We start from the raw sequence: 27982 nt of genomic DNA on the forward strand, positions 1-27982 counted from the left end.
GGGGGGACGGGTCTGAGGGGGGGCGCTCCCCGGCGGCCCCCCGGCCCCGGCCCCCCGCGCCCCCGGCCCCTTCCCGCCGCCGCCGGGCCGGGCCTGCCCCGCTGCCCCCGGCCCTGCCCCGGCCGCGCCGTCCCCTCGCCGTCCCCGCCGGCTGCAGCCCAGGCCCCGCGGCGCCCCTCACCTCGTTGAGCTGCCGCTCGGCGGCTTCCCGCAGCGCCGGGTCCATGGTGCCCCGCAGGGCCTCGATGATGGTGCTGGGGTCCATGGCGGCGGCGGCGGGAGGCGGAGGGCGGGAGCCGGGGCCGCGCCGCGCCGTGCGCACATGGAGCCGCCGCCTCGCAGCGGCCGCCGGCGCGAAAGGAAGGGGAGCGCCAAAGGCCCGGATAGAGCTGCCCCCCGCCGCCGCCCGCAGCGGCGCCCCTTCCGCCGCCCGCGCCCCGCCTCCGCGCCGCGGGGCGCCACGGGACCTGTAGTCCGCCCGGCCGCGCGGCGCCCGGACCCGGGCGGCGGCCGCCGGGGCGCCTTCAAGGGAAGCAGCCGCGCCGCCGCGCCCGCTGAGGGGAGCGAGGACCAGGGCCGGGGGCTGCAGGCCGGGCCCGCCGCCTCAGCGCCGCGCAGGCAGCGTGGCGGCGGCAGTTGGGCCGCGCCGCCTGCCGGGGCAGGGCGCCGAAGGGAGCCCGCCGGCTGTCGGGGCCCCAGCGGCCGCCCGGTGCGCCCGGCGGGCTGCTCGCGGGGCGCCGCCAGCGCCCTCCTTCGTGAGGAAGGGAGGCGGCGCGGGTCTCCTCGGCAGGCGCGTGCTTTGTGCCGCGCTGGCTGCACGCAGTTCGTAGGCGTTCGGGGACGTCCAGTGTGGCGCGGGGCTCATCGACAAGGCAAAGGCCGCGGTGAGGGGATGAAGACGTGTCGTACGTTGCCAGGCATCCAGTGCGAGCGGGGCCCTGGTCTCTGGAGGGGCTGACCCTGCCACAGGACTGGAAGCAGGATGCCTAAATTGGTCCTCTCTAAGGGACTCCTGCGGGCCTTCCCCCACAAGCACTTAAGCAGCGAAGTAATTTCACTTACATGGGTAATCACAATAAAATAAGTAACGCTGTTTATGTAAATAAGTTGTTTGCATAGCTATTTGTAAAATTGAATTGGTAGCATAGAGAGTCATTCAGTGTCCTGTCTTCTTTGGGAGGTGACTTTCAGTGATAGACTTGAAAATGGTTTTGTTATTTCTGTGAGAGGAGTTTATTGGGCAGTCAAATAATTCAATCGAGAAAAAAAAAGTTGCACAACCAGCCCATCCTGGGACAATTCTAAAATGATGGCATATTATCAAAGAAACAGTATCAAAGGAAAAAGCAGAAATGCAGATACATATGGCAAACAATATAAATTAAGTGATACAAAATAGTGAATTGATAAAGGATGCTATCTCTTTGCCGGTTAAGTTAAAGAGCTTTGGGAAATACCACATTAAAGTTTGATTGCTGTTGCCACCCTACTATGCTAGTGGTCCTGCAAGCGTTTCCCATACACGGAGGTAGCGTGGGCCACAGGCTGTTCCCCACATGTAGCCTACATGGAGCCAGCTTGATTTTAAAGGCCATCCTCTACCAGTTGGCCTCAGTCCCAGGGAATGGCCTAAGGCAGGCCAACCGGTACCATCTCAGATGGCAAAATCTCCATTAGGTTTATCTAGAGTGTCTTTCAGAATATGAAAGAGCATAACAGAGTTGCTTTAATATATAAAATTTCCAAATCAGTAGCTTTTCCATGACTGTTTCCGGATAAAAGCCATATCTCTCAGTTTCTCTTACTGCTGTTTAATGTTTTTATTTTCTGTATTTTTTAATGTAATGCTAGAAACTTTTGCAATTTACGCTACATAGATTATTTATTTATTTATTTATTTATTTATTTATTTATTTATTTATTGCAGGTATGAAAATTAGTGCCTCATTTTTAAAACCAAACAGTGAAGAAGCGATGAATGGCTGCCTTTCTAAGTAAGCCTGGAAAACACACAGACTGAGCAGACCCAAGTGGCAATGTAGCATCATTTCAGGACATGATGTCATTACTGTATTCTTCTACATGCTGCCCAGATCTGCAGTCACATGCCTCTTCTGGATGTTGTCCAAAATGTAAACAAAGGTACTGTAGACTTAATATCATCCAAAGAGCTACAACAAAATATTTTCCGTGCTTTTGTGTCACAGCACAGATAACAAGATCAAATCTTAATGCTCTTTGTATCAAAGGAGCAAAGCAATAATGCCTCTAACCAGAGAGAACTTAGACACTAAGCTGATCAACAAATTTTGAGACAGAATGTGTTTTCTCTAAAAAGAAAAATAAGAACTTGAAAGGACAAAGGGGTCATGAGGTGCTGGTTATACATAATACTCTTTGTCAGTTATACAGATGCAAAACGCTGCAGGGAAAAGAAGCACAACAGTGTAGCCACAGCAGTAGCCACAGCCACAGAGGTGCTGTGGCTACAGAAGCTTGTCACCAAAGCTGTTGCCATTTGTATACAAAAGTGGAGGCCAAAAAAGAAATATGCAGAAGAATATGTAAGCAATTGTCCAGAGTCTGAGTATTCTGAAACATAAGATAGTGTATGCCAGGGAATGTTTACCTTCACAACAATGTTTGCATTTGTATCTCTGCTGGCCCAGAAATAATAGCAATAACTAATCTCACCACAGGGTTAAATTCATAAATGGCTCACAGAAATTAATAAATACAGGATTCAGCCAGGCTAGACATTTCAGGTAGACTGGACACTAGCTCTAAGAAGAAACATACATGAGGTTAAAAAGGATTTTATTGCAAATCTGAACAATTTGTTGATGCCATTTGCAATGGGTAACTTACTTTTAAAGAGGGAGATGAAACAGTAAGGATCAAAGAAAACAAACATACTAGAAGTGTGAGTGGAACAGCCTAACAGATGACAACTGGCATCAAAGTATGAGGAACAGGTGAGCTGTGGCATCCTAAATACTGAAATTTTATTGGGATTGGATAAATACACCTACTTCTGTGAGATATTTTCTTTGTACAGTATTAGCCAGACAAAAGAGACATGTAAAAGTAGCCAATAGAGAACAATAATTGGTAAGGACTTTAGACAAAACTGTTCAGTGGACACAGGAGGGGTATAATATCCCACCAAAGCAGTAGTAAATATCTTACAAGATTCAACATATTTTAGATTTTTAGCTGATATAAGAATTCATTTTTAAATCATATTTCAAATCACAAGACTTAACATTAGAGAAAAATTTGTCCCTTAGCCAGACAAGGCAAAACAAATTCTTGATCTCAGAACCCCCCAAAAAAAATCGTTATATATGCTGCAGAGATTAGCTGCATTATAATGTTCTCTGTCATGTATGAATACTTGTGGACAGCCAAAGACCATTGTGAGGGAATGGAGCTTCTCAAATTATCTCATAAAAGGCATATGTGATATTGTACAGGTCTCAAACATCGGATACAAATCAGTTACAATTACTCCTGAATATAAACATACTCTCATAAACTGGTTTGGGTTTAGCAGTTGTGTATTTTCCTCAGAAAGCTGGAACAATAACAAAGACGATATTTGTCAGCTTTAATAAAGTAGCACACTCCCTTGGAATTGGCTGCAGAGCAGCAGTTGGCCTGTATGCCTTTCTAGAGTACAATTCAATTTATAGTAAATGAAAAGTTAGATGCCAAAAATGTGTGTGTACAGGGAGCACAGCTATCAAAGATCTTTCTTGAGCCTTGTCAAGTCTGGGTGCTTGCAACAGATCTATTTTTTTTTCAAAAAATTTTCCTGCCATCTACATATTCCAAGGAGTGTAGTAACTGTTAAATGCTGTTTTCCGTTGTTCTGTGCCAAAAGGGGTGCTCTGACAGCAGCCAAATTGACTCCAGCTACACAAATACAGTGTATTAATGCATTAACAGCATTCACAACACCAATTTGGAAAAAAATACTTGCATGTGAAGATATTGCCTGGTACTCCAAATCCAAAGGAAATTTAGACACGGAGTGAGTGGATGGATCACCAGCACCCAAAGCTGTCCTGGAGCTACTTGTGCTCCAAAAGATGATAAGAAGAAGGAAAAGGTGTGCACAGAAATGCTGAGCCAATATGCAAAGTTTGCAAATAACTATTTGTATTAGTGATGAAATAAAAAGCTCCAACAGGATTCAGAAATGAAGCTATAAAAAGAAACTGATGATAATGTGATTCGGTGTAAAATCAACAAAGGTGATTAATTGAGGAGTTCTCTAGTTTGTTGAGAAAATGGTGCAGAATTAAGAGACCTGTTTCCTTAAAAACATCTTAGGTTATAACCTTGAGCACAAACGGAATGGATTGAGAACAGGCTAACTTACAGTTCTCAAAAAGGAGATAAGTGAAAAGTGATTGGACCAGTTTCTATTGAATTTCTACTAGTACCACTAGCTGACTCTTTGCTATTTAATACTTTAAAACATAATTGTTTTGAAACAACTATAAAATCACAGCAGATCACGTTATGAGGATGCCACGAGATCAGCAAAGCAATCCAATGTGGATGGGACAAGCTGGTAACCTGAACAACAAAGATGCATTTTGATGTAGCCAAATGTTAAGTTATACATTTAGAAACAGAAAATGCAGGCAAGTTTCTGATGTCTGAAAGTATTGTCAGTGATGCTGTGAGCATACAAGTTGATGGGAGCTCCCAGCAGGACATTACGGCAAAAGACTTAGAACAATCTTCAAGTTGTAAGCAGAGGTCTCAAACAGGGGAGTAGGGAAGCAATGTACCCATTCCTCTGGTGCTGAAGCAATGGATGCTATGTTGCCAGAGAGTAGTTCAAGTATTTATATTTGTTAAGTATTTACAAACTGGATTACATCAAATACCCGTTAAAATAATATGAGCTGAAGAAAACAGAGACATATTTGAAATGTCAAAGTTAGGTTTAAGACAAAAGTTGAGGAGTCTTAATTACTGTATGCCAGTCACTACTGTAATGATTAAACAAAGCAGAGATGTGGTGGGCAGCGTAAGGGAGGTTCCTTCCAAAGTCCCTGCTCCGAGGTCAGCTCCAGCTGGGAGAGCAGAATGCCATGGCGTGCCATTCGTGTGGTTGCGCAGCTCCCTTCAATCTCCTTTAGGCAGCTGGGTGTTGGCTTCACCCCCAAGGCAAACTCACTGAAGTTTTGTTCAGGGTGGATGTAAAGAAGACACTAAGCTCCTTTATGTAGCCATGAGCTCAATATTACTACACCCCGCACCTTCCCCAAATAACAATCTGCCCCCACCCGCTCCATCCAGATGGTAAGGCTTGAGCAGATGTTAAAACGTATATTCAAACAGGTTTCCCGGGGGACAGAGGCTGAAAACAAGATTCAGTCCTTATTTGATTCTTCTGAGTTCAGAAAAAACGGGCTTCTAACAGTGGCTTTTTTTTTTTTTAATAAATTTCCCTCAAAGGTACAGGACTCCATCATGAACTCTTAACAGTTGACTCTGGGGAGCAAGGTGGGGAAAAGAGTGACAGTATCTCCTCAGGAAGAAAGTGCTGTATGTATTGCACAGCTCTTCAGTGAACAAAGATGCAATAGGATCAAGTATCTAATGGATGAAACAAGAGACTCTCTGAAACAAGTTCCCTGTGGCAGTAATCATTATCCCATCTCTCAGTGTCTTCTGACTGAGACTGGATGCCATTCTGGAAGGTATGTTTTACTAAAAACACAAGCTGTACTTCAGTCAAACCAACGGGATTAGGGCTTTAATCAAAAGTATGTGAATAAACTTGAATTGCCAGTACTGTACAGGATGTTGGACTAGATGATGTGATCATAAACTGCATGGACATTTGTGGTATTTTGGTGTTTGCTTTCAAGGTGGATGTTTCTGTACCCAAAAGCTCAGTTTCCACAGTGTGGAAGTCTAGCTAACCCAGACGGAACCTACATCAGGCTCTGTGCAGTGGGGCAATGGAACGAAAGTGTCTATAGCTACAGCAGTTTATCTCCTCCTACCTCATGCACTATTTTCAGCCTGTACCTTTATATTTGTATATGCATTTTTGCTTTTAGCTTCCCCTCATTGCAAGATGGAGTCCCCTCCAGCTCTCTAACTCTACCCCCAAGAGAAAATTTCCTTTTCTTCATGCAAGGAAAATGAAACAGCAAGAGGCAGTTTCAAATAAGCCTCAATGGCGCACACACACAGAAAATGGAACATCAGACTCAGAGAATGGTAAATTCTGGATAAAAAAAATGAATTTCATGGCCACTAGGGAAAATGCCGTACTCACAAAGCTGCAGAATGGTGGATCTGTGGATCTGTGTTCTTCTCCCTGTGGAGAAGAACAAGAGTTAGTAACCACTGTCCATGAAAGCTGGTAAGATGGCACTAACAGTTTATGCTCCTTTCATGTTTTTAATTCAGTTCCAAAACCACAGAAGTTAGAAATGCATTAAATGGACTGTACTGTGTTATTTTGAAGTGAGAACACATACCGAAGATCACAGAATTGTTGCACGTCAACATAATGGGTCTTCAGAATGACTGTGATCACAGTGCTCTCCAGGAATGCTTTTTCTTTGAAGGCATTATGTGCTTAGTTTTATTTTATTTTTGCAAGAAAACGAGTATGTCCTTTCCTTCCTGTCCCTTAAGCAGGACTCCAAGCTCAACTAATCTTCTTATGATTGTGCCTAAAATGGACACTTGTAGGTTGAATTGTAATGCAGACTTTAAATTTTGAGGAAACAAATTTCTAGAAAATCTAAGGATAGGGGATTTTCATCTATGATTTATTAGTGTTCAAGTGGAAGCTAATTTTGAAAATAATCTTACTATTGCAGCTTTTACATCTAAGGCACAGCGATCAACTGAAATTGCTCAGAAATAACTAAAGATGTTCAGCCAGGGGACAGGCAAAAAAAATCTGCAGTTCTCTAAGAGTAAAAAAGTACATTTAAGCTATAACTTTAGTGGTACTGTTAGTAATATATGTTCAACTGAAGCTTATGTAAGCTATATGTACATTTATCGAAGTGTATTCCTTCCTGTTTAATAAGACAGAGTTCAAGTTAGTCCTGTTTAGATAAATTTTAATCTTTATAATCATATTCATTCCATTAAAATTGATCAAGTAACAATGAGTAGAGTAAAACAGGACTAGGATTTTATTATATTAAAAATGCACCCTGAATAAATTCTCAGCACTTAGGAGAAGCTTTTCATTTGCAGAGAACAACATACACGCATTAATAATTTTAGTAATCTAGTAACATAATATTCAGCATATTAACTCATTCTGGTCTGTGTAATTCTAGGCTGTTCGCTCCAAAACACATCAGTATTTCGAAGCATGCCAGTATGGCTCCTTGGTGGCAGATGTAATTGCCCATGAAGAGTTTCTCAAGTCCAGGCAGCCAGGTGTGCCTGCCTTGACCATCAATTCCTAATGCTACTGTGAGGTGACACCACAAGCCAGGTCAGTGCATTGGAAGCTCAGTATTCTGAAGCACCTTAAATTGTCAGTAGATATTCAGACTATGCAGTTTTCCACAGATGGTGAGCAGCACTGATGTCATCAGCAGCACTGATATCATCATCAGCACTGGTACTTTTTCTGTTCCTTTCCCCATTCGATATATAAACATTTTTTCTTCTAGAAAAGTAAAGTAAATGGAGACTACAGTTATGAGATTTCTGCATAATGCAGAGGAAGCAGATAGATAGAAACTTTTCAGGCAGAAAAAAAAATATGTAAATCTAGTTCTGTTCCTTTGTGGAACATACAGCTGAATTAACCAGAACTGCATTAAAACCACAGATCCCATGCAGGGCAGGTGAAGAATCAGAACTACATGACCAAGTGCATTTCTTTGGGTGGGACTGCAAATAAAGGATACTGCTGCTTGTTGAGTTCTGTGTTTGAGGGGAAGCATAAAAAGGCATCAAAGAAATATCCAGAGATCAGCAGGGAAGCACTTAGAGCTGATTAGGAATAAAACTAAGATTGGATACAGAGTTTGTGAGCAGAAGACAAGCTGGAAATAGTACCTACAAGTACTAAAAGAAACATACTACCCTTTCTATTTGATTCCTGCTACACTAAGCAAAGCACAACTTTTGATATGTATTTTATAAATAAATAGGATTTCATGAAGCACATTACTCCTTCACTAAATTTTCTATTAGAAATAGCTCTAAAGATCCTAAACCTTTGATAGCTGCTTATGTTAAAAGGAGGAAAAAAACCCACAACAATATAGGGGTTGAAAGGTGTGGAGATATATGAAAGGTATACTTCCTAGATACAGCAAAGATAAGTATCAGAATTTTAGTGTATTAAAAATACAATTTTTAGTTATAAGGCCAATTTCTTTTAATTTCCTTCTTTTGCTTGTGTTTTAGGTATTATCTTTTCTAAATTGTTGAATCACTGATTAGCACTTTTGTTTAGGTCACTCATCGTGTTTATTCTTTGCAAGTCTTTACAATTTGGTATCGATATCTAAATGGAATGTGTATGTTTTCTGTTGGGCTATATTGTTTTAAGTACTAGTATTTTCTTCTTTACCAAAAGGCTTAATATTATTGAGGAAGGGTAAACACAGAACCTATTTTGTAAGTAAGTTGTTAAAAAAAGACGGATGCTAAAACTAGAGATGAAAATGTTATAATTCAACTTTATACTCTACCTGTGGGCATGTGTATGCGTATCTTGATGACTGGCACCATTGCTGCACCAATAACTGCATATGGAATAATAGGTGGGTGAGCTGGGGTGCGTGCATACTGTGGCTGGGTATCTGCGTGTGACATACGAACACAAAGGACACATAGCTTTATCTTAGCTTCTGCATGAGCAGCAGCCCAGATGTATTATCGTTACCTGAGGCTAGCTTAGTACAGAGCTGACCCAGAAATTCATACTCCAGTGGCTTCCAGGATCTTGGTAGCCCACAGCTAGATTAAAATTAGCTGTTAGCATGGCGTTTGGGACAAACACACCTCAGGATTCCTGCATGCTAATTCCGGTAGCTGCAACAGCAAAGTAGGGAGTGTGTGTGGAAACACAAGAACTGTATTGCCAGTACCCGTGTCTTTGGCTGCACAAGTCTCTATAACTTTTCCATGTGTTTTATGAAGTAACAAAGTGGAAAACTTGCCCTTCATTTCACTTTCTGAAGGCATGTGAATGGTGCATGCAGGCCACCATCATGTTCTCGGGATAATAAGAGCTATGTCAGCTTCCTCCTTGAGCACTCCTCATACACCTTGGTTCCAGCTGGCCAGGATTCTGCTGTTCAACCCCTGGCCTTTCCTGACCAGAATGTGAAATGCATGTGAAAATTTCTTCAGAATGTGAAATGAATTTGGATTCATATTTCTGCTGGGGTGACATGATAAAATAAGGAATTGCTACAGCTAAATCAAGCTGAAAGCTTATTAAAGTATTTGCATTAAATTGTATCACCAGTACAGCAAGTAATTCTACATAAAAGGCAAACATGCTGGTTCAGCTACAATAAGGATTACTACAGAATAATAACATACCAGCTTTTTTTAGTTCTTATAAAACCCCTTATCAACCTTCCTATGCATTCATTTTTTTCTCTACTAGCCTTGCTTATTCAGAAATTCTTAAATAATATTAATTAATAGTAAGTTTTATACAAGCATCTGACATTTATTTTCTGCAGTCATTGGTTTTAGCCAATTCTGTTGAGGGAAGTGGGCCTAAAAGCTAATTCTGTTGTCTGTGTATGGGCAAAAAGGACCTACTGTTGTGTGCGGTAGAAAAAGCGTGTGAATTTCCTCATCACAGACATTTGTAGATCTGACTTTCTGCGTTCAGCCAAGCCATTCAACAGGAAACGTGTCTAGGACTGGGTGCATAATGTTCAAGATTAAAATGAAGAGGTTTCTTTCAAAGAACTGCCTTAGGTGAAAACAGTCTATACTTATGAGCCCATCCCCATTTAATCTCTAATTCTGATTAACAACTGACTCTGTGATGCTCATTTATCATGATAGTAAGTATTATCAGTCATATTATAGCTTTTTCAATTAATTTAATAATTTCCCATAGGAAAACACATATAGCAATTAATTTCTCAGAATGTTAGCAGCTTTTCTAAAATGTTTCGATTTTGACATTCTGCCCCTTTGATGTTGCCCTGAATTTTAATTATTTTCTGTTGCGGAATACTGGTTTAATGATGACCTGGTATATATTTCTTAAAAACTAACTCTGTGTGTGGTTGCAAATAGTTATGCATTCGTTCACTGTTGTGTGGTTATCAGCCCAGTCATAATGAATAATTAGTTACTGGAAGAGCCTTACAGGCCAGATCAGGAGAATTCGACTACAGGATATGAGCAGACTAACCAGAAAAGCTTCTTTCCCTGTTTCATATACACCATTGGAGAATGTGGTGGGGAAAAAAATGTAGCAAGCTATTTAAGGTGATCTCTGAACTATTTAAGAGGAGCAAAAGCTGCATCAGAAAGGAGAATCTGGCCTTTATTTTTAACTTTTGGAATAGAAACATCATAGCTATCTATTTTACTGTTTCTAATTAATTGAGCAGCAATAAGATACATACACACTACTAAAAATGGAAATTGTCTGACTTAAAAGGTGTATTTTGTACATTTGTATGTACATAGATACAGTATGTACATAAAACGTACAATAGGAGTTAACAAACATACCTTCGTATAAAGAAACTACCAGGAGAGAAAACAATCCAAATGGTTATGATTCCCGAGTTCAGACTCAAAACAATCTAATTCTTTTAAGTTGGCTCTCGCTTGCTGTTTAATTTGGTTTTCATCTTTTGTCCTTGAGCACTGACTTTTACAAACTAAAGCTTTCATTACCTGTGGCTCTGGTGCCAAGATATTGGTGACACGTGCTCTGGTGCCAAGATATTTCTAATCCTTCATGCACACAACCAGCACAACCAACTACAAATAAGTGCTTATTTCTATGCATCTCACTTGGTGACATTTTTCTATTCACTTTTATCAGCACATTCTATCCTAACTTGCCTTCCATGCAGATGCTTATTCACCAGTTACATCCTCAAGGTTTTTACTATAACTAACAAAAATATGAGGTATAAGCTCATCAAAATACACAAACCCCATTCCATGCAAAGGGTTTATTTGATTTAAAGTGTAATTTGGATATAATCATGATCACATAAATATCAGAGGTTTAATTTCTGATAGATACTGCTTAATCTACACAGTACTCCAAGCATTTTTTATTGTACTCCTGCAAAACCATAGTTAAGAGAACTGAGGAAAAGTGGACTCCTTTACAAATACTTAACTCTGTTAAAACTAGTTTATATATGAACACTGCATCCATATAGATAAATGAAGTTAGATGTGCTTTAATTACATTAAAGTCAACTTCTTGGAATAATGTTCATAAATTATTTTTATAATATCTTTAAACAAATCAGTGAAAGGTGGTAAAAAGACCATGTGTACTTAGGATTTGTCTATTTGTTACATCAGCACAATTGTATACACAGTTTTGTTATCTTGATTTCCTTCCCAAGTGATATAAATTAAGCTGAGGAAGGACCTTCCTGTAAAACAATAAGAGCATATGCATGACTTGGGGAATTACAGCGTGGTTAACATTTTCATCCCAGGTATAGGTTTCATAGGGCTGTAAATCTTTGTTAAGGTAGGCAGAGGTCTTAAATTTACATCTTAATTTACATTTTTGTTGACATAAATTAGATCTGCTGATATAGATTTTTTCGAAACTTTTGAATAGGCAATCATATCCCACATTTCTGGGTATTGTGCGTATTTACTGCTATACTACAGATCTCCTGTAGCTATCTCAGAATGACTGTCAGGTGCTTCTTTGCACATCTGTGCTCCAAGAGCAGGGCCTCTGGCCACCCTCCCGTCTAAACTGGTTCAAGCTACCTACTTTCTCTTGATTGGGATTCCTGTTGGATTTTCACTTTCCCCTCTTGCTTCCAAGCCAGTTTTGTATTTGGGAAATCAGTCACCTCAGCAACCAACCCCCCACCCCCCACCCCCAAGCTGACAGACAACTCAGCACCATCACTGAGCCATACCAGGCCTAAAGCCCTCCAGAGACAATGTAGTGAGTGCTCGGAAACTTCCGGCTTTGCCCTGGGAATGGTCTCAGGCACTGACGCAAGCTCTGAGGTCTTCTGCCTTTCAGGTTGTTGCAGCTTCATTTTGCTACTGCCTCTCTGAGATGCCAGCAAAGTAGCTCCCTGTTCTATTTAAAGCAAAGTCAGCTACATTATTCTGAAGTTTAAACTCTTAGTTTTCAGCCAAAAGCTCTCAGGAGTAGGATCACTCTCAGTCTCTCTTCCTCGTTCCCCTTGCTGAAAATCAGCATGACTCAGTCTACAAAGCATTGGCAGTGTCAATGATTCAGCCATGTGACACGTGCTCCATCAGTCTATCCAGGCGTGAATCTAAAAAGAAGCAAATACAAGTTTTTTTGTGCTGTGGGAAGACAGCTCTTTCAATTTGATAAAAATAAAATGTTCCATCCAACCACCCACAGAAGGAAGTGACTTCATATAGCTGACCACTTAGTTACCACTCTAGCGATTGTCAAATGTATTTTGGTTCTTTCCAGCAGGTCAGAAAAGCATTTTTCCTTTTGGTTCAGATATGATTGTTAAATCCAGCTGGAGGCCAGTCACTAGTGGAGTCCCCCAGGGCTCAGTACTGGGGCCAGTTCTCTTTAATATCTTTATCGATGACCTGGATGGATCATCTGGATCGAGTGCACCCTCAGTAAGTTTGCAGACGACACCAAGTTAGGTGCGTGTGTCGGTCTGCTCGAGGGAAGGAAGGCTCTGCAGGAGAATCTGGATAGGCTGGACCGATGGGCTGAAGTCAACTGCATGAAGTTCAACAAGGCCAAGTGCCGGGTCCTGCATCTGGGGCGTAACAACCCCAAGCAGCGCTACAGGCTGGGAGAAGAGTGGTTGGAAAGCTGCCTGGCCGAGAAGGACCTGGGAGTACTGGTTGATAGTCAGCTGAATATGAGCCAGCAGTGTGCTCAGGTGGCCAAGAAGGCCAACAGCATCCTGGCCTGCGTAACAAACAGTGTGGCCAGCAGGGCTAGGGACGTGATTGTCCCCCTGTACTCGGCTCTGGTGAGGCCGCACCTTGAGTACTGTGTTCAGTTTTGGGCCCCTCCCTACAAGAAGGACATCGAGGTGCTCGAGAGAGTCCAGAGAAGGGCAACGAAGCTGGTGAGGGGTCTGGAGAACAAGTCTTACGAGGAGCGGCTGAGGGAGCTGGGGTTGTTCAGCCTGGAGAAGAGGCTCAGGGGAGACCTCATTGCTCTCTATAGGTACCTTAAAGGAGGCTGTAGCAAGGTGGGGGTTGGTCTATTCTCCCACATGCCTGGTGACAGGACGAGGGGGAATGGGCGAAAGTTGTGCCAGGGGAGGTTTAGGTTGGATATTAGGAAGAACTTCTTTACTGAAAGGGTTGTTAGGCATTGGAATGGGCTGCCCAGGGAAGTGGTTGAGTCACCATGCCTGGAGGTCTTTAAGAGACATTTAGATGTAGCCCTTAGTGATATGCTTTAGTGGAGGTCTTGTTAGTGTTAGGTCAGAGGTTGGACTAGGTGATCTTGGAGGTCTCTTCCAACCTAGATGATTCTGTGATTCTGAAAGAAGTCTTATATTCCGTGTTTAAGGTATATTTTTCAAAAATTGATTCATACAAAGCTTGTAGATAATTGCACAATTCTGTCTATAGCCTCTAAGAACAGAGAGTGCTGCTCCCACTGGCAAAGCCACTGGGCAAATCTAACTGGAGATCAGAGCACTTCTATCATTCTTTCTCTGCCGAACAATGTATTGTGCAGTATATGTTCCTTATCAGGAGGGATTTAGAAAGAAGCTCCAAAGACAGAGGAGATTTTAGACTCTTTATGAAGTTATATATTATATATAGGTGATACTTTATACATGAAGAGAGTAAATCTATTTTCAGTCCACAGTTATCATTCCCAGTACTCTGTGGAACGAAGCTGTTTCCAGCACAGCTGATGTCAACCATGTGTTGAAAGTTTCCTTGATCACTCACTGAGTTCCAAGTTACCAAAACTCTTTCCCTTCTGAACCCTTAAGAATACAGCTTATGGTGGTATTTTTCAGTCATAGTTTTCTTTCCAGTAAACAAATTTAAATTAACTTTTTAAATATAGGTTCTGAGTTATTTTATTTACAGAGTCCTAAGGGACGTTCCCCAGACATGTCACTCTTCTTGTGAGCGAACACAGAGGTTCTGCTGATATTTCTAAGGTATGGATGTCTTTGGAGGTGACTGTTTAAATGGTCAGAAGATACTAAATACCACTGACAGTTTCAAAGTTTTATAAAACAAACAAAATTTTCTGAACAGCAGTATTCCCTGAGGGGAACCAAAAAGAACATAGAACAGACAGTCTAAGAGTCTTCTGATAATCTAGTTAACAAATATCACGTATGTAGTATATTTTAACTTCAAAGTGATTAAGTTAATTAATCCTTAGATTTCACACTGGCAGCAATTCAGAGAGCTGGAGCTCCATAACACAGAGCTGAGTAGTTATCTTCTTTTCTCTATTTGTAATTATATAGGGTAGCGCTGGGAGCTTACTGCAGAATCAGTGCCTTGGGAACCATCCGCAGGCTGTGCACTTGTACTGAATAGAAGGGGAGACACGGAGCGAATTTGTATTGCTGTAATCATTTGTTGCGTGTCTTACAGTGCTGTCTGGAATAGTGGGGACTACAGGAGACTTTAGCAAGAGTCAGATGTTTGCCTAATTTGTGTTGTTAGGTTACCTGCATTTAGGTAACAGAGGCTATGCAGTACAAACCAGAGATCAGTGAGAAGTCAGGTATCTACTGAAGCAGGCTCTGCCTGACTCCTTGGCTCTGAGTGATTACTGAACAACCACCATTCCACACTGATTCATGCCCTGTGGTACAATCCATTGTACCAAAAGGAAATAAAGGCCAGCCTGGCAGCATTTAGAATCTGCTCTACAGATTTTAAACTGTAGTATGCATTTTATTTAAATCTTCCAGTACAAGCTTTTTCTCCTCTGTTTCAGGATGACTTGGTAGAAATTTTTTTGTACAGTGAAAATGTGATTTATAATTTTACTTCCAATACTGTTCAGCTTAATATCAATTTAACATTATGTCAGAAGTCATCCAGCTAAGGAAGAAGTCCTGCTATTTGGATCACTTTACCTGGAGTCCCAGAAGCAATGGAATAATCACAGAGACATGACAAACACAATATGGGGAAACAGCTATCTGCTATGGTGTCAGCAATTCCCATCTCACTAGTATGTACAATATTCTAGTGTAATGGTTTGGAAGAACAAAGGATTCTGTCACCTGGAACCAATGTCCACAGCAACAAGTCCATAGTCCTGACTGGCTCCTCCGGGCACCAGCATTTCTGAAATACCAAATAAAAATATTAAAAGTGATTTACAAGATTTAATGAAATAATTTGAAATAAACAGATTCTAAATGTAAGAAAATCCAAGTAAATTAAAGATTCATGTGGAATCTAATCACGATTCCAAGCTTTGTTTGGAACCTGATGACAATTTATGGTTTGCATTATTTTCTCCCACTGAATTTGGCAGGGCCTGTACTTGCGTAATGGCATATTAGGCTATTAACTGCTGGTAGTGACTTACACTGTTCTACAAGTGTGTTCTGTACAAACGTTAACAAAGCAAAACCTTTTTGCAGGTCTGCTGTACCCTGAGCTGCACGTTCCTCACTGAGGAATTTCAACTCAGTGAGGAACTTCTTATGATCTATAAAATTACTAATTTGTTTCCTATACAAGGAAGTTTACAAGATAGGTTTAGATACGGCATAAAGTTGATGGCAGCCAGGAGTTAAAATCTTTGAGCGATGCCTAGTTCTCTCACAAGAGCTTCCTTTCCAGGAAGAAGACCCAGATGAAGGGCTACAGATTTACGAGTACATCTGGAAAGGGGAGAGAGGGTGACACACTCTCTCTCCCTCAGCCAACAGTCCTGCCCAAGAGCTTACACAACGCGTGCTGCCTGAGCAGTTTCGCGGTGTTCTCTCCGGAGAACGCTTACTGCAACGCCTGCGGCTGGCACGGAGAGCTGAAAGGTTAAGAGGCGCTCCGCTGCCAAAGGGCCGGGTGAGGCAATAGGTGCTTCGGGGCCAGAGTCCGGCTTCGGTGTGAAGCCGGCTGCCGGCCGCCAGCCTCCCGCAGTTGGGGGGATGTCAGCCAGCCAGCCCTCTTCTCCAAAGGAGAGGCGCCAACCGCCTCGCGTCAACCCTGGCTGCCGAATGACGCCGCTCCGCGTCCCCCCGCCCCTCGCAGCCCCCGCTGCGCGGCTCCCCCCGCAGCCCAACGGCCGCCCGCGGGCTCCTCTCGCGCCGCTGCCGTCGCGGGCGGGGCCGGAGCTCCCCACCGCCCCTACCGTATTTACCCACGTTACCGCGCGCACCCGCACGGAGCGGCAGCGCGGCACTACCGTATTGCCCCGCCCCGCCCCGCCCGCATAGCAGAGTGCAGCCGCACGCCCCTGGCGAAGTGGCGCATGCGCTGCGTGGCGCTGAGGCCGCCTCCCCGCTTCTCTCCCATCCGCGTCGGGTCTCGGCGCGGCCTGAGCGGGGCACGGTTGGCGGCGGGCGGCGCGGGGCCATGGCGCAGCGGAGGGCGGTCGAGCGAGGGCCCTGCCGAGCGGCGGCGGAGAGCGCCAGGCACCAGCGGCAGCTTCTAGAAGGTGCCGGGGGGAGAGGGGCGCGGGGGCGCCTCGTCCTTCCCGCTGTCAGCGGCCGACCCCGCAGGCAGCCGGCGGGCGGGAGGGGCCGCTGAGGGGCTGAGGCGGGGCTGCAGCCCCCGCCGGGGGCAGGCACGGCCGGGCTGGGCGCTGCACTGCACCCCCGGCCCTGAGAGCAGCACAGAGCGCGGCGTGCTGCGGCTCGCTTCCTCGTCCTTCTTTTCCCCCTCCCGTGAGGAGAAGCCGGTGTTAAAGCCCCCGGCGCCGAGGCACCGCCGCGGTAAGGCTCAGGGCCGCCTCACGGCTCCGTGCCGCCGGCCCGCTGCCGCCCCGCGTTTCGTCATCCCTCCGCCGGGTTTCGCAACAGTGCCCCGGGCTCAGCGCGCTCCGTGGCACGGCGGTCAGGCCACGGCCATCTGCGAATGGGAGCGCCGCCCCGTGCGCTTCGGGCGGCAGCCGCGCGCCGTGAGGTGGTGCCGGCCTGGCGGTGCCTGAGGAGACAGTGCCCGCATACGTGCACGGCCCAGTGCGGGCGCAGAGAGCGATCTTACTGCTTACTTCTATGCACAACTCGTTGTATGGGCAGGTACTGCTATGCCGATCAGAGCATTACATAGATACGGTCATATGGGCAAAAATACGAAGTATAGAAGAGGCCGAAAATGCAGTTGTGTCGTTTGTTGTACTCACGTTATGTTCTTTACACCAGAACTTAGACTATTATAAGCTTAAGAAAAGATACCTTGGATATGTGTGTTTTAGAGTGTAAAATAGGTGTAATTCGTATGTCTGAGAACTGTGATCTTTATATCCCAGGCTATTGTGGGCATGTGTTCTTGTACGTTTTCTCCTGATGAGTGTTTCTAACCTAGTTGGCTAGTTGCTGTGCCTGGTGTTCATTCTTAGGAAAACAACAGACAAAACAAACTGTTAATGAGCGTGTTTTGGAGTTGTGTTGCATATACTGAAGACTTAACTTAAAGTTACTAACTCCTAACTGACTGTCAGGAGACTTCGTGGCAAAAATTAAAAATGTGTGGCTTAATTTGTTTTACAGTAACTTGTTCTCTGCCGATTTATCTAACTAAGGCTTAAGTTATTAGCAGTCACAGAAATCGATTTCTGTGGGATGTTTGCCATTGTAAGAACCTCAGATTTATTTGGACGACTTCAGGGAATGTAAGCAGTGTTTTATGTATGTTACTGAAAGCGTTTGTGGGAAGATGAGATCTCTGTGGAGATTTCCTTAACATTCCTTCAAAGTGTAACCTTGAATTCTGATAAGTTGTTGGGGTTTTTGTTAATTTTGGTTGTGTTTAATTTCAGGGAAAGCTCAGGCAGAAGGTGGATCAGCTCGAACGTCTCTTCTTATTTTAGTGTCCATCTTCACATCGGCTGCTTTTCTTATGTTTCTGGTATATAAAAATTTCCCACAACTTAGCGAGTAAGTATGTAATTTGTTTGCTTTTCATTCAATATCAACTTGCAGAGGAGGCTACGTGGGGTTAAGTGATTTTTGAACTGATGTAAGTTAATTATAGATGTAACCTTATTTAAAGAGGAAAAGCTGTTTTGAGTGTATAATCTCAAATGTCACAACACAAAAGGTATTACTGAAATGCATACTAACTAGTAGGATCTGTTTAAACACTGAAGTTGTGCTTGACCTAGGGTTTCTGTTGCACAGTTGAGTTCTCACGTCTTAAAAAGTTACCTGTTGTCACCTTAGCAATGGTAGCTATGTTCTTAACCATCCTCAGTTGAGAGCCAAAGCATGCTTGGTTAGGGCTAGGTTTGTTTTAAAATTCCTTGTGCACCACTGTAACTGCAGGCCGCCATAAAAAGGCGACGTCCTTCTTCCTTCATACTCAAGGTTCGTGTACTCTTTCTTCTTTTTGTTGCACCTAGTACTCATGTTGGGAACATAAATAGTTTGACAAGATGCAAGCCTGCTTGTCTTACAACTTTCTTTTTTTCTTTTAGTAATAAATTTTCTGTGTGATTAACTTGCTCAACAAGTTCAGTTTGCAACTGTCCAGTCACTAAGTCTGATACAGAGGAAGAGAGGACACTCAACTGTGCTGCCCAGGGTTGCACCAGATTAAGGTGTGACATAAGATTTTGCTCTTAAAGCTTTGTATGTCTGTGAGGTGAAACTCCACTGCATTTGAAGTGTTGCTGCACTTTGAATGTTGTGACCCTAGCATAAGGCAGTTACAGTTAGTTTTGGTTGAAACGTTGGCTGTTGTTCAGTTGCCAAAGGTTTGGTTTGAGTAATTGTTTCTTTTTGATCTTAACTTGAGATGAAGAAAAAATCCTAGAAATGAGGCTGGTTATTGTAATGAATAGGAAAAAAAAATAGCTTGCTAATATCTAAAATTGAGGATTTTTCTATTTCAAAGAAGTATAAATATTACCAAGGTTTGTCTTAGAATTTTACCACAAAATAGTGATGTGGTTTGTTTGCAGACGTTGTAGTTCAGTGATCTAGTGTATCTAATTATCTGTATATTCAGCAATTAATTTTACTGTACTGTTTATTTACATCTCCTACCATGCTTTCTCTTCTTTTTGCAGAGAAGAAGGAAAATGTATAAAGGTTCCTAGAGACATGGATGATGCAAAAGCCTTAGGAAAAGTCCTGTCTAAATATAAGGACACATTTTATGTTCAAGTATTAGTAGCTTACTTTGCCACGTATGTTTTGTATCCTTTTTCTGATATGAGAAGCCTTTGCTGACTTCTTTTCTATGAAAAAGAAAAGAAAAATGCAAACGTAATAATTTATTGATCTGGGATGGAGAGGGGTAAGATACCAAGGTGTGTTTATAAGATACGTGTTTTAGAACTTAAGAAAAGTTTTTTGTTGTTGAAATGTTTCAGTATGCTTTTTTGGATTGTAAGGAAGGACTAAGTACAGAGAAATTGAATTGCATGCCTACATAGTAGTAAATGTTGTCTAAGATTGTCTTGCAGCTTCAGCTACTATCTACTGTGGACAATATTTTAATGTCCATATTAGACTTATTTTAGCATTACGATAGTTAAGTGCAAACTAAATTCCCAGATAAAAATGACTGCTGATTCTAAAGGAAAACAAACTATCACAATAGTCTTCCTGAGACATCTAAAAGTGTTTTATAAGTCACTTATGGAAGTCCTTACATCATTTCTCAAGGAAAACATTTTAAGCCTTCTTTCATCTCTGCAGTGCCCATTTTCAAAAAAAAAAAAAAAAAAACCCTCTTGTATTTTAGAGAGCTAGGCTTTTGAAGTACTTTATGCCTAGGGAGACACAAAGGCTGCCTGTGTTCTATGTTAACTTTTTTTTCCTTGAGTGCTGAATGTGTTAATCATTAAACACTCTTAACTGGAACACTTAACAGGTTAATAAAGCTTTTCAGCCTTTTGAAAGTTATAGGAGGTCTATTTCATTGTTTAATGCAGTAGGGTTCTCAAAACCCAGAGAAAAATTAATGCTGAAAGTGCCATTAGTAATTATCTTTTAGCATATTCTCACAAGAGTAGTTCACAAATGATAGATTATATTTGAAGAAAGCTAAAATGTTAGTTAATATATAAACGAAGTAGAACAGAATCGGCATTTTTATTGAACTACTGCATCAGCTGATATGATGACATTTACTGTCTCAGCAGCAGACTGATTACTTGACAAGTATTGTATAGTTATCTTAGAACCTTGGCGCTTGCAAAAAGCTCTGTTTTCTGTAATGAACTTGATATAAAGGATGATTGTTTGGCTTTTTAGTATTTCAATCAGTTCCATGAAATTCATAATCACTAGAGGTTTCTGTGAACTTTTCAGAGTGACTGAAGTCTGCTTATTTCTAGTTAAGTGTCAGATAAGAACTGTATTTCCTGTAATGCCATAAAGCTACAATGTCAAAGGTAGCACAGAGATGAAGGGAAAACATAATACATCTTTTAATTAGTGACTTATTTTTATATCTGTCAACAATGTATCTACCCCTTGTTTCTCTGTGCTTGGGCTGTTTGTGCTACTCTGCACAAGTATTTTGATGTAAAGATCTTTTGAGGCCATGCCTATTTGTTTATGCTTTTCCAAATTGTATTACGTATGCTGACTGCTTATTAGATTAAAAACTGGGTAGCTTTAAAAAAAAAACAAAAACAAACAAACAAACAAAAAAACTTCTTTAACGAAGATGCATCCAGCTTGCAAACATTTGCTATCCCTGGGTCTATATTTCTCAGTATCCTGTCAGGGTTTCTTTATCCCTTTCCACTGGCGTTATTTCTTGTTTGTCTGGTAAGTATGGAAAATAATTGGTGAAGGCATGTATTTTTATTCATTTGGAACAGAACCAAACATTTAAACAGCTTTCTGTTTGAAATGATCACAGGCTGAGTGAAATAAGGGAATGCTTTATTCTCCAAGGAATAAATGAGTTCTCATTCAACTGTGTTGTGAGAAGGGTGTTATCCAACGCTACAGTGAGTTTTGTGGATGATGGTCCAAACAACTAAACTGTTTTCCAAGTTTTCTTAAAAATGGAGGCATCTGGGTGTTAGTCAGCTGGAGAGTTGCCTTCACTTCAGACTTGTTCAGCATCCATCAGAACCTGATATTAATCTTGGAACATAAGTAATGCATTCTAGTGCGCTGCAAAACACATCCTTTTTTAAAATGGTTTACATACTTGAGAAGCTTAACTTTCGAAGTGTATGTTATCAAGAAACTTCAAAAGATGCAGTCATAGTGAGCTTTAGTACTTAAGGACTAGATAATTCAGTAGGTATAGAGGGCTAAGGTGATGATTTTTCAAGTTTGAATTTTTCAAATGTCATTGTGCCTCTTATTTGCAAAGGTTTCACTGTTCAGAATCTTAAAAGTGCAGAGACTCTCACTGTTAACTGACAAGTAATCAACATTGTCTACTTTGTGTTAATATTGATCTAAATGCTTTGGAAGTAAAGGAACCGGTTAGTGTCGACAAAGTTTTTAAGGAATGGGTACAGGAAGTTCTTCCTCTTTAATGGAGGACTGCACAGAAGCAGCCTCTATCCAGTCAGTGTAATTGTAGGGATATAAGGCTAATATTAATTAGTGTTTTTCTGCTTTTTCAGTGCTCAGGACTTGGAGCTTCGTTCTGCTATATGCTTTCATACTTAGTGGGACGGCCTGTTGTATACAAATACTTAACAGAAAAAGCAGTTAAGTGGTCAGAACAGGTAAGTTTCTAAAGAAGTTGAAATTTATAGAAAATATATAGTGGAATAGGATGGAAAACTAGGGGGGATTGTGCTCATAAATCTAGTCACAAAGGAAGGATTCTGAGTCCTTTCTGATAGTGTGTAGTTACTTTTTGAATGTTTTTAAACGATAGACTGTTCCTGATTGTGCTATTTCCTGTGAGGAAGCTCTCTTCAACTAGCAAGAGTTTGTCACTGATAACTCCTCTGGTTTAGCTAATGGCAGTAGGAAGCCCATCTAGTTTTGATTTGAAGTAATAGCTCCCTGAGCATCAGAACTAATGAAACCTCTTTTGTTTTTTTTCAGTAGGGTGGAAAATATATAGTTGTAGATGTGATTGTAAAAATTTTTTTTTTTTATTGTGGTTAGGGTAATTCCTAAGTTTGTCACTTTAGTGTTTAAGAGCAGTAGCAGCATATCCCTTCATACAAAAAGGGTATTGCTTTCGTCCTGGTTTAAAGGGTCTCTTTGTGTTCTTACTATATGCTTACATGGTAACTTTCTACCAATTTTTGAAATTCATCATTTTTGTGGTATATAGAGAAGTATCCCGTACAAGCTGCTTGATTTTTGTACAAGCTCAATTTCCTTTAGGTCAAGAGACAGTATCTGATAACAGAAATTTGGTAAGCTAATTATCTGATTAAACTTCAGATTTTGCTACACAAAATCCTAGCATGATCAGTATTTGACCCCTTGTTTTTTGTTTGACGCTCTTAACCATTTTCAAACAGATCTTTTTGGCAAGTATGAACCATAACTTACTGCTCTGTTCTCCGTTCAAGATTTTTTTGATTCAAAAATATTTAGACTTGTTCCTCACTAAGATGCAGAGCTGCAACCTACACAGTCAATTTCATTAAACAGTGTTTTGAGTCTTGTACCAAATAAGTATTAGAAGCACAGTATAATCTTCAGACTATTCCCTAAGTGGGAAATAGTAACTATTTCCACTGGCAGAACTGGCTATGTGACTTTAAAATTACATAATTGCATGTGTGGTTCATATCTCACTGTTTCCAGGTTAGGTAGACTATACCATTTTGGCACTTTGAGACATATGCAGAATTAATCGTTGATTAAGCATTAGTCCTTCATTATGATTTAATTAAAAAAAAAATAAGACCAAACACCAGAACCGAAGTATTGCTGAACAATAGCAGGACTGACTGCAATAATGCAATTCAAGCTGTGGAAGAAACAGGGTTGTGTCTAGGGTAAGTTGCTGCACCTGATTTTAGATGGATTTACAATCAGGTGTGGTTTAGTTTCAACTGTCTGGGGCCATGTGGCCATGTTTAGGCTTAGACTTTGTGAAGGCATGCTAGGATAGAGCAGAGATGGTGGGATGCTCTGCTACCCTTAAAACTTGCTTTGAGGTTATGGATGTTTGAAAGGGCTAGTGTTCTAAAGCCAGTGTGGGAGCAGAAGAGGCTTTGATATTGTAGTGTAAGGAGCTGAGCTAGACTTGAGAATATAATTGACTGCAAATCAAGTTTGGACTAATGTGGCTGCTCCTTTATGATGTTTATGCTAGACATTACAAAGTAGGTGCAGATAGGTTTTAAGACTGTGTTGGCAGTAGCTTCCTGATGAACTTCAGAGCCATGACCAGGGTAAGATTCCAAGCTACGAATATAGCTGTGTTTCATGTTTGATAGCTTTAGGAATAGGATGACAAGCTGGTAGTGTTGGCTGGACTACAGTTAGAGGTGACGGAGCTAATGCTAGGGTTAGTTCAGCATAGCAGCAGGCCTACTTGTTACCTGATTGAGTCGTATTAGTGCTCTACCATAGGCTGGTATTTCCAGACTAACTTCAATGCTATGTAACAGTGATTCATTGATGACTCTTCTTCTCTTCCTTGAGTCATCATTTAATTGATTTGTTTGCAACTTTTAAATTTCTACAAAAGATGGATTTAAAAAAAAACCTCACGAATCTCTTGTAGTAAAATCATTGCTTATTTTGAAGGCAGGGGTTTTACTGACTTTTTTTTTTGCACAGGTTGAACGACACAGAGAACACCTCATTAACTACATAATATTTTTGAGAATAACACCATTTCTTCCAAATTGGTTCATCAATATAACATCTCCTGTAATAAATGTGCCATTAAAAGTATTTTTCATTGGCACCTTTCTAGGTAAGAATTCTGAATAGTGAACTGTGGTTTGGGGTAGCCAGAAGTGGCATTATTTGCTTTTCTTTATGCGCTGTCCAGTGGTGATCACCACCTACTGGACAGCTGAAAGATTACACAAGAGTATTGTCTGTACTTTTTTTGATGTGTCCAGCTTTTAGCATTAAAAGACTTCAGTCTGCAGGATTATTATGATGCACTGGAAGAGTGGTAACACAGGCTATAAGGAAACATACCTTGTATGAACACTTTACAAGTAACTTCTGTTGCTCCACTCCATGGTTATACTTCTGTGAACTACTATAGACTTCTATTTTGAGTTCAGCATAGTCATGCGAGAACATGTGACTTTGATCTGAAGGATTGTTCCTCCTCTTCCCATCCATTTTATTACAATATATCTTCCTAGGAGTGAATTCATAACTACTGTAGTGCTAAACGTCTTAACCTTGTATTTTGGTTATTTTTGCAAATATTTTTAATTGGTTTAGGAGACAATGTATAAGCTTCTGTTACGAACCTAAATAAAATCAGTTTGTAGAGACAACTTGCTATCTGCACAACCTAGATCACAGAGGTTTTTTTAGTTTCCTGTGCTTGTATTAGTATTAAGCAGCATTAAAAGTAGCATAAACAGTTCTGATAATGGGATTTTGTTTTCGAATTTTGTATCTGTACCTGTGTCTTAAAAAGAAAATACAAGCAACAAATTCTGAGGCTTTGGTGTTAAGAGCTGGACAACTGAGTTAGGAATTTTCTTGGTTTTGTTTACACTAAGAAATTGCTTTTTCTTAAATTTCTTGTTCTACCCTTCTACTACCCCCTCCAGGTGTGGCACCGCCATCTTTTGTAGCCATTAAGGCAGGAACAACACTATACCAACTTACAACAGCAGGGGAAGCTGTTTCCTGGAACTCTGTTTTTGTTCTCATGATTCTAGCCATCCTCTCCATCCTACCAGCTCTCTTCCAGAAGAAACTGAAACAGAAGTTTGAATAAGGATCAAACTGGACCAGGACTTCCCATGTTTCATCTCAGGATTGGCACTTCTGATGTTTGTATATTTGCTTTTCTATTGGATCTTAAGCAATTAAAGGGGAGGCTTGTAATGGGTAAGAATGTTGTTAAATGAACACGTGACCTGCAACTGAAGGAACTGTGTTCAGAAATGTACTACGTAGTTTTATAACCAAATCATCAGTGTTTTGCTCTGGGGTGTATGTGCGGCCCTCGGGATGAGGCAAGTGAAAACACAGATGTTATGTTTTGCTTTGATTATATGCAGAGCAAAAAATGTAACATAGACATAAACTACAAATAATGCTTTCTAATACTTGCAAAAAAAAAACAACCCTTATTTTTTCAGTCTGATTTCTGTAACATACTGTACATCTCTGTAGACTTGCATGGGATCTGGTCTGAGCACAATTCTCATCAACAGTCTTTCTTGTCTTTTGGGGTTCCAAAATTATAGCATAATATAATAACGGTGCTCATTCAGAAGCGAATTTGTTTTCTGAGTAGTACTTTAACTACAAAAATACACTCATCTTGATTGTTTACTTCTATTACTGTTGTGTGGACTTAAATACTTGAACCTACATCTGCTTTACTAACTGGATTAACAAAGGCAAAGTGTCAGATCATTCTAACTTATTCTGTAAAAGTTTGCTCTGGTAGAGCAGGTTAGACTTCTTATTGTGGCTAGCTGATGTTGAAATTCTATTATTTTTTTATGTTGATTATTTTGCCAATATTTTACTTGCATACATTTACCCTGTGAATTTAAGAAAGTGATCATATATAAAACTTTAATTTCTGGAGCGATTTAAAAACGTATAACTTCAGTGTACTATAAAAATTTCTAAAGCAATATGCAAAGAGTATACAATTTTTCATTGCAGCTTGATTGGCTAGAAGAAGTGTCAGGTACATTAATTGGTGCACTTCTTGCAAAAGAACTGAATCCAAATACTGTTCAAAGCATCATGCAACAGAAGTTTATGTGAATGTATCTAAAATTAAAGGGATGATTCAATTTTCTGGTAAGTCAGTAACTGGCAATGGACAACCAGCTATGATTCACCTTTAAGTAAAAGCCTGCTTATATATAGCCAATAAATGAGGTATGTGATACCTGCCCTTGTACAGTTATAACTGTTGTAGTCTGTATTACTGTCAGTGGAGTCCCATAAAAAGAGGTCCTGATCAGCAAGGAATTTGGGTGCATGTTTAAGTTTATCCTACTGAAACTAGTGCTGCTTATAGGCTTTAATTTTATGCTCCTGAAGCACCTTGCTGAAATGGGAACTGACATGTTAGCATATGCTCCAGTTCAAGGGTTTACTTGTCTATATCCCCATGTTAACTCATCATGGTAGATCATTTGAGATGTAAGAGAACAGTTCCATGAATGTGATAATGTGAAAGGTACTGGTACCTTCTAAAAAGTTTTGTTCTTTTTTGTAACATAATGTTAATTGACTCCAGTTTATTGCAGTATTACATGTAAATATATAGTAAATATTATCGATGAACTATTTTGGTCTTTTATTTAAGTCTGGGTTACACAGTAAATGGTATTTTTATGTAGGTAAAGGAACTCATTTCACTTCTGTTTACAAATTTATTGTAAGCATTTACATTTAGGGAATGTTTTCTATTTAGATTTGAGTCTAAAAGTGTACTTTATTGGCATTAAAACCTGAATAGTGACTTTTCATTGCTGCAATTCTAATCTCAGTGCTCATCTACCTAGAGGATTTGCTCCATAGTAAGTGGTAGCTATTGTGAGCTGAGTGTCCACTGGAATATTGAGTGTGAAATAGCTGTAGGTTTACAGCCTATTCTTCTGCATAGTTAATTTTCCATGTAGATTAACTCAGAATAAGTTATATACTTATTATTACCCAGTGGCTTGTCTCAAAAATAATCTCTATCTTTGGTCAATAACATGCTGTTGTAAAATTCCTTCTACATTGTACAAAACCAATGTTTTGGTGGAACCTTGACACTAAAGAAGGAGTGAACTCCATTTCAATTTCATATGAATCATGCTGTCACTTGGCACTTTCACTGAGTTATATTTCACTATGTAGATGGGATCAGGCTATGATACTGAAAAACCTGTTTCAGCTGTAGACTAAGTTCCCATCACAGTGGCTAAAAGCCTTAAAAACCTTAAAAAGGTTGAAAATAAGGTTATTTCCTTTTGCAGCAAGTTAGCATTTTTTAACTTATCCCTTCCATTTTTATCTTCAGCTGTCAATGGCCTCAGGCAATTCCTTATCCCATGAGGACTACTTCTGAGGGTTTTAAAGTATAAAGAAGGTCTTGTGGAAAAGCAAAAAGTGCTGTGCTGTGGAATAAGACGGTAGCTTGCTTTTTATGGGAATCCAGCCAGTGCTCCAAGAGATAGCCGTACATTTCTGCTAGAAAAGCAGTGTCTACCATGAAGCACACTTGGAAATCAGGAAGGTATAGTTTAACTACAAAAAAAAAAAAAGCTGTTAGGTGACCTGGTTATCTTCTAGAACTTTTTGTAAACGATACCTGCATGACACCATTAATAAATGCCTCTTGCCATTTCATAGTAAAGCTATTATACGAAATGTGAAACGTTGTATTTTGAGTACAATGAAGTATGCCGAACTTCCTCCTAAGCCTAATTTTTGATTCGGTTATGATGAGTTCTGAAGTGGTATTTTTTTAATGACTATAAAAATTAAACTGAACTGATGATCATCTGTGGGTGAGATTTGTTCTGTTTGTACCTTTA

At 40.9% G+C, this 27982-nt stretch overlaps 4 protein-coding genes across 5 annotated transcripts in view; 2 read left to right on the forward strand and 2 right to left on the reverse strand.

Moving 5' to 3' along the window:
• The window catches only part of IPO7 (importin 7), a 33688-nt gene extending 33255 nt beyond the window's left edge, over positions 1–433 (reverse strand). Inside the window, exon 1 of the mRNA XM_083839946.1 lies at positions 182–433. Within this exon, the coding sequence (XP_083696072.1) occupies positions 182–265 (84 nt within the window). The 5' untranslated portion in view covers positions 266–433. The remainder of the gene's footprint in view (positions 1–181) is intronic.
• LOC310901129 (uncharacterized protein) lies at positions 323–15622 on the forward strand (the record flags this gene model as incomplete). The annotated part of the gene is made up of 3 exons (XM_083840254.1): positions 323–884; positions 1928–2142; positions 5479–15622. 2 exons carry the CDS (start codon positions 323–325, stop codon positions 1996–1998), a joined length of 633 nt encoding a protein of 210 aa, XP_083696380.1. The 3' UTR covers positions 1999–2142; positions 5479–15622.
• Positions 4851–16748, reverse strand: LOC310901130 (uncharacterized protein; the record flags this gene model as incomplete). The annotated part of the gene is made up of 5 exons (XM_083840255.1): positions 4851–5196; positions 6311–6352; positions 15444–15507; positions 16172–16627; positions 16722–16748. 5 exons carry the CDS (start codon positions 16746–16748, stop codon positions 5177–5179), a joined length of 609 nt encoding a protein of 202 aa, XP_083696381.1. The 3' UTR covers positions 4851–5176.
• Positions 16602–27950, forward strand: TMEM41B (transmembrane protein 41B). Of its 2 annotated transcripts, none has more exons than XM_083840016.1 (7): positions 16602–16828; positions 18152–18269; positions 19403–19531; positions 21023–21116; positions 21935–22039; positions 24069–24207; positions 25034–27950. In XM_083840016.1, the coding sequence occupies exons 1-7, from the start codon at positions 16747–16749 to the stop codon at positions 25201–25203; spliced, it is 837 nt and encodes a 278-aa protein (XP_083696142.1). In that variant the 5' UTR covers positions 16602–16746; the 3' UTR covers positions 25204–27950. The 2 variants fall into 2 exon arrangements, with proteins under 2 accessions (XP_083696142.1, XP_083696143.1); XM_083840017.1 differs by having other exon boundaries at positions 16627–17411.
• Positions 27951–27982: the final 32 nt, after the last annotated feature.

Source organism: Anser anser, assembly GCF_964211835.1.
Source record: "Anser anser genome assembly, chromosome: 5".
NCBI lineage: Eukaryota > Metazoa > Chordata > Aves > Anseriformes > Anatidae > Anser > Anser anser.